We start from the raw sequence: 5,905 nt of genomic DNA on the forward strand, positions 1-5,905 counted from the left end.
CATTTCCGATAAACCTTCAAAGATATCTTTTTCTCTATTTTTTACAAATTAAAAACTATTATATAGCATAATTTGCTGCATAAAATAGTTTTTGATGTATATCTCACTTTCGTTTTATCAAAAACAATTATTCTTTGTTGCATAGATCAAAATATATCAGCTAATATAACTTATGAAAAAATTTTATGAAAAATTAAGACTTACTGTTCTAAAGATTTAAATAATATCTTAACAGATATGTTAAAAAGATCGAAAAATTAAAAATCTTACAAAAGTAAGTCATTCGGAGATGAAATCCTTTCATATAATAATATAAAATCCTTTAATATAATAATAAAAAACACACTTTTATCCAGTATATTCTCTATAATTTAAATTTTTTTCACAATTTAGACAACAACTTCAGCGACACAAGAGTTCGTATGCAGGACAGAGCAAGAGGGAAAATCTGATTCACGTCCTGCATCAAAGGCAGAAGAAATAAAAGAAAAGAAAAGCGACGAAGTCGACGAAGTCGAAGCAAAAGAAAGACTAGAGTTCAAGGAGGAGGATCGTCCCGAATCTTGTAAGGCAAGATTAACGCAGGACGAACAAACAGTAGCCGAGGAAGATTCGAGCATCTCCACATCAGATCCGGTAGCAGTAAAAACCAATAACAAAGAGAAGATCAAGCAACTGGTATCCACGGAGATCAGCCTCGAGCAACAATTGGAGAACGTGCAGCGACAATTGCTGGCTTTGAAGCAGCTACCAAGTGAAATCGAAAATCACCTGAAGATCGTGTCTGAGCAATTGCATATGATCATGGAACTTAGTGGCGTACAACGATCCTTTGGCAACGGAAACGGTAGCTGCCGCGGGTTGTCAGGTGACCGAGATTCGTAATCGTGTTCAAAATAACCAGAGCAGACCTTGACGATTATTCTCTAGGCATAGTTTCGTTGCCATCTATTCTGAATGGATGCCAATTCTCGCGTCAATAATAAATTAAAAAATGAGATTGCATTTTATTAAAATTAAATATTTTTTCAAACAAAAACATTGTTTCGATATCTTACACTTTTTAAAAAAAATTAACTTATTCATATTTAGATCAATTCAAGTGTATATGAAAATAAAGCCTAGATTAAATAAAGAATACTTTAAATTGTTTAAATTTGTAATTTTAGATTCGTTTCATTCAGAAGAGAATACCATGCCACGGCAAAAGGACGAGGAAGAGTTGAAGCAGCAGGAGGAGGATACTGACGAAGAGGACGAGGAATTTACGGAGACTTATGATTACATCGAAGAGATTGCATGTTTGGAGCGAAGGACGTCATCGAGGTCAACGCCGCAAGTGATCGAGCCCAGTGATGACGAGGGGGAAATGGAGGAAGAGGAAGCAGAGACGAAAGAACTGGACGGTATGATTTCCGTGAAGAGCACGGACGAGGAAGGAAGTAGAGTGAAGAAATTTATCGTCTCTTATGAAACTAAAGTTCTAAAATCGCCCAGTCCAGCACCATCGCACGGTAACTATCAATGTTATTTATACTCGTGCATGAATTCTCTATTGGTCTCAAATTTTGCAAAAACACTATAATTAAACAGTGAAGTGTAACTTTATATAAGTGCGTAAAATTTTGCGATATTAAAATATTATTTTTCGCATTATGTTTGAGTTAGATATAAAACAATGTTGTAAAATACAACAATGCTACATTATAGGAAGTTTCGAACCAGATCCTAAACTGTCACCAAAAGACCAAGTTATACAGGAACTCCAGGTACCCGATGAATAGAATGATCTGTGTCTTAGGATGAAATGATTCCTCTTTATATTATTCGTGCTAAAAAATTATAAACTCGTTAAATATTGATGAAAGTTCACCCTTTTAAAATCCTTAATGAATTAATTGCGAATTAAATGTACGATGAATCAAAATATGTATTTTTATGGCTGAGCAATCCTATTTTGTGAATTTATCGTTCCTGCATCATCTCTTTGTCATAAATCGATTTCTATTGATATTAAAATAGTTTATATGTGTCGTGAATTTCGTAATTTTGTTTTCTTTTACGCGATTGATGCATGGTGAACATTCAAATTCGAGCAAAATCATTAACTTGTTATATTTTTAATTTTCAGCAAAGGGTGCACAAGAAAGGCAAAAAGCATTCGCAAGAACTGTGGCCGCAGGCTAAGCAACTCGAACTTACGCAAGGTCGCCGATGGAGATGTCCGAATGATTTCTTCAACGATGAGATGATAGCGGAAGTGTTGACCTGCCAGGCGGAAGTTATTCGTGGTAAAGCAATGGGGTAAGTATATTTTACTCAAAATAATTTCAAAACGAATCAAAATTGTACTACAGGATGGAAAGAAATCTGAAGAAAGATGTTGCGACTGTTCTAAAAGGTATTAAATTAATCGATTATACAGAGTGAACTTCAAGAAGTATGAGAAGACGAATTTACCAAATTATGATTACCTGATGAATTCGAGTGTTTATAAGATGATTCATAAAATGGAGCGAGAACCGAAAAGGGGTATTCCCGTCAGACCCGCTAAAGTCAATGCGGCGGAAGATATAATCGAAAGAGTTGTAAGCCTCTCTTTGTAATTTTTCACGGCTGTCGATATAAATCGCTTAGGCAGAATGGAGGTGATGATAATTAATTGTAAAACCGTGACAATCAAAATATATTTCTTAAGCGATTTTAAATGTGTTTACGGAAACATTTTAATGAAATTGGTAGTAGTATTGCCAATTAATCATTGTCATCCCTATATAATTATGTTATTTGATCCTATAAAAATTACATTTTTTATCTTATTTTAAATTAATTAGAATTAAATAGATGATGTAATCTGTCTGTGAGTAAACAACTTCAAGTATTTAGTCCGTAATAACTCAATCAAATTGCAAGATTAAGTAGATAATTTAAGTCAATATTAACTAACCAAGGGAAAAGGAAAATTTTATTTTTTAATATATTTTCAGAAATCACCGGCGTTGAGTGTTATAGACAACAGGAGCGCTCGAAGCGTCAGCCACTAATGCAACAGCGATTATAAATGATCAAAATGTAATATGATAGTACGCGTGAGAAATTTATGTATTTGAAGGATGTGTTAAATCTACGTATCTTAAAAGTTCAAGAAAACCACTAGAAATGTAATTATCTGGCATGTTAATCGCGTCTGAAGAATGTTATCGCACTATCATCAATACAATGTGTTGTAATAATTCTAAGCGTGTGCGTATAAGTATACGTTTGTATTCAAACCGCCTTGAGAAAGATTTTCTCCGCAATAAAGAAATCTACAGGCATTTCTGGATAAATTTACATTCAGATCAATTAATTCAGTAAACATTTATTTCTGCTGATCTGTTTGGATCTATTTGATCTAAAATGTATTAATTTATTTTCTTACTAATAATTTACTTAAAAATTTTTTCTCTAATATTTGATGACTTTGTCTGTTAATGTAAAATCCTTTCTTTCAAACATTTTTTATGTCTTATTTTTTAAAACTTTTTAATCAGATTAATTTAAATGATATAATATAATCAATAAATTTGTAAATCAAGTAAATTTGAATGAATCAGCAGGATTAAATACATAAAATGTTTAAAGTCTAAGAAACATTTAATTAATTTGCGCAACTGTGGCTATGTCTTGATACAGTACATTTGTCTATAATTGCAAAATCAAGAAATCTCATATCCTATTAGAATAAAATCAAGCATTATGCTCCTCAAAGTGTATGGCATTAATTACTTTTTTACCAATAATACATGTTTCTATATTCATATCATACAGATCACTTAATAATCAGGTGTGATGAGATACGTAGCAGGTGCGTAGTTGTGCCTGGTAATTAATTGATTTTCACGGAAAGTGATTTAGAAAGTGAAGTACGTGAAAGTGGTTCTGTATTGATTTGTGTTTGCATCCATTCGCTAATAAGAAGACTTATACTAAATTATTAATATAAGCTGAAGGATCCGTTTGTCTAATCGCATGTTTGTTATATGCGAGAACTGATAACATCACCTGTTACCATTAATTTTCATTGGTTTCTCGAAGCGGTTGGATACATGCTGTGTACCGTTGTTTCCCATTGTATACACGGAACCAGCATTTCACTCAATGCGGATTAACTGCGGCGATTGCTGGATCTCACGGACTACGTGATAATTGAAATCGACCTAAAAAAACAAATTTCCAAGTAAACGACCGCGATTGTCCGCTCTCTCAGAAATCCGCGGATGAGTCGCAGAGCATACTTTCTCCTTTCCGGGGTTTCCGAGGTCCCTGTTATCCGCGTCTCGCGTATGCGTACGATGGGCTGAGTCACGTCTGCCTTCCTGGCCGATGAACTTCTTTTTAGTTTTCTCCTTCTCTTTCTCTCTCTTTTACTTCCCCCCTTCTTCCTCTCCCTCTCTCTCTCTTTCTCTCTCTCTCTCTCTCTCTCTCTCTCTCTCTCTCTCTCTTTCTCTCTCTCTCTCTCTCTCTCTTGCTCGCTTAGGGTTCTCCGATCGTGACGTCGGCCTCGAGCAATTTATGTAAAGCATTCTAAGCATGATTCACGAACTAGTTCGCGCCCTCGTGACCGCCACCGGCGCAGAATGCAGTCGCCATGAGCACGGGTGCGTCCATCAAGGTGTCCTGTCTGCAATTTTTTGAACTCACACGTTATATTAATGTATTACATATGGAAAAAATGCATTTTGTTCTAATTATATTTAAGCATAATGCAACTTGTACTCTCTCGTCTGTTATCAATGTTAATGTAAGATAAAAAAGTCAACAATCTTTTTCAGTTGTACGGAGAAATAAGGAGATTTTTTTCTTCAATAAATATAATTCATTCACATGTTTTCGCCGCACGTCAATTTCGATAAATTCATATCTGATTGCCGAGAGATTTAATGGAAAGCATGTGACAGCGCTAGGATTTATTTAACGAGTTTCCATTCATGACCTCCTACGCGACCTATCGACGAGGATGACTAGATCCATTTTATATTATATTCTTATGCATTGGAAGATGTCTTCGAGATGCAAAGAAATTCCAAACATGTTCATATATTTTAAAAATTCAGTTCCTTTTTATACACGCATTTTAATCCTGAATACATGATTCTCATTTTTATAATAGTTTTATATTTTATATTTTTATATATATTTTTACATATATTTTTATAATAGTTTATTGCTTCAGCTCTACACAATTTTATACGTATTTTTTAATATGTTTAAATTTTAACATGTTTAAGTTTTCACTTTTGTAAGTATATATAAAGAATATTAAATGATTCTCATCTACATCTTTAGAGAATTATTTAATATTCTTCATATATATATACTTGTAAAATATAAAAATAATGAAAATTAATTTTCATTTCGATATGTGTGAAAAGACCGGAATATCGTATTCTAAGAATTAATATACGCATCAACAATAAATAAATAAAAACAGTCTTTCAAGAGATATGAGAATAAATTTGAAAAAATAAAATAATAATCAAGAGAGAATAATATAACTCTCGGAAAAATAAAACTCTCTTTCCTTTATATTTTAATTAATTTCTAAAATAGCTTGGAATTTTAAATTTTAATTTATTCATAACTAATTGTGTATGTTGAATCTTAATAATAAATAGTAAGACAAGACTTTGTCCAATAAAGAAAATATTTAGAATTTTTTTTCTTAATTAATAATTTATCGAAATTTCATTCATAATTGCCATATCACCTTTAAAATAATTGAATCACGTCGAACAAAGCCAAACAGAGAGAGAGAAGAAGGGGAAGGAAAAAAGGGAGGGAGAGAGAGAGGGAAGGGGAGAGAGGGGGAAGAGAGAGAGAGAGAGAGAGAGAGAGAGAGAGAGAGAGAGAGAGAGAGAGAGAG

General features: G+C 33.1%; 1 protein-coding gene and 1 long non-coding RNA gene across 5 annotated transcripts in view; one reads left to right on the forward strand and one right to left on the reverse strand.

Annotated features, from left to right (window-relative positions):
* LOC108691006 (glutamic acid-rich protein-like) overlaps positions 1-3,317 on the forward strand; it is a 12,504-nt gene extending 9,187 nt beyond the window's left edge. The window contains exons 7-12 of one of the 4 annotated variants that reach the window (XM_018198609.1): positions 394-868; positions 1,185-1,514; positions 1,711-1,769; positions 2,132-2,304; positions 2,426-2,588; positions 2,988-3,317. In XM_018198609.1, the coding sequence (XP_018054098.1) occupies positions 394-868; positions 1,185-1,514; positions 1,711-1,769; positions 2,132-2,304; positions 2,426-2,588; positions 2,988-3,044 (1,257 nt within the window). In that variant the 3' untranslated portion in view covers positions 3,045-3,317. Of the gene's footprint in view, positions 1-393; positions 869-1,169; positions 1,515-1,710; positions 1,770-2,131; positions 2,305-2,425; positions 2,589-2,987 lie in introns of those variants that run through there. The other 3 variants (XM_018198608.1, XM_018198610.1, XM_018198611.1) reach the window with 3 other exon arrangements.
* A 323-nt stretch (positions 3,318-3,640) lies between these two features.
* LOC108691007 overlaps positions 3,641-5,905 on the reverse strand; it is a 2,981-nt gene continuing 716 nt past the window's right edge. Inside the window, exon 3 of the long non-coding RNA XR_001931914.1 lies at positions 3,641-4,358. This is a non-coding gene — a long non-coding RNA (uncharacterized LOC108691007). The remainder of the gene's footprint in view (positions 4,359-5,905) is intronic.

This window comes from Atta colombica, unplaced genomic scaffold (assembly GCF_001594045.1).
Source record: "Atta colombica isolate Treedump-2 unplaced genomic scaffold, Acol1.0 scaffold38, whole genome shotgun sequence".
NCBI lineage: Eukaryota > Metazoa > Arthropoda > Insecta > Hymenoptera > Formicidae > Atta > Atta colombica.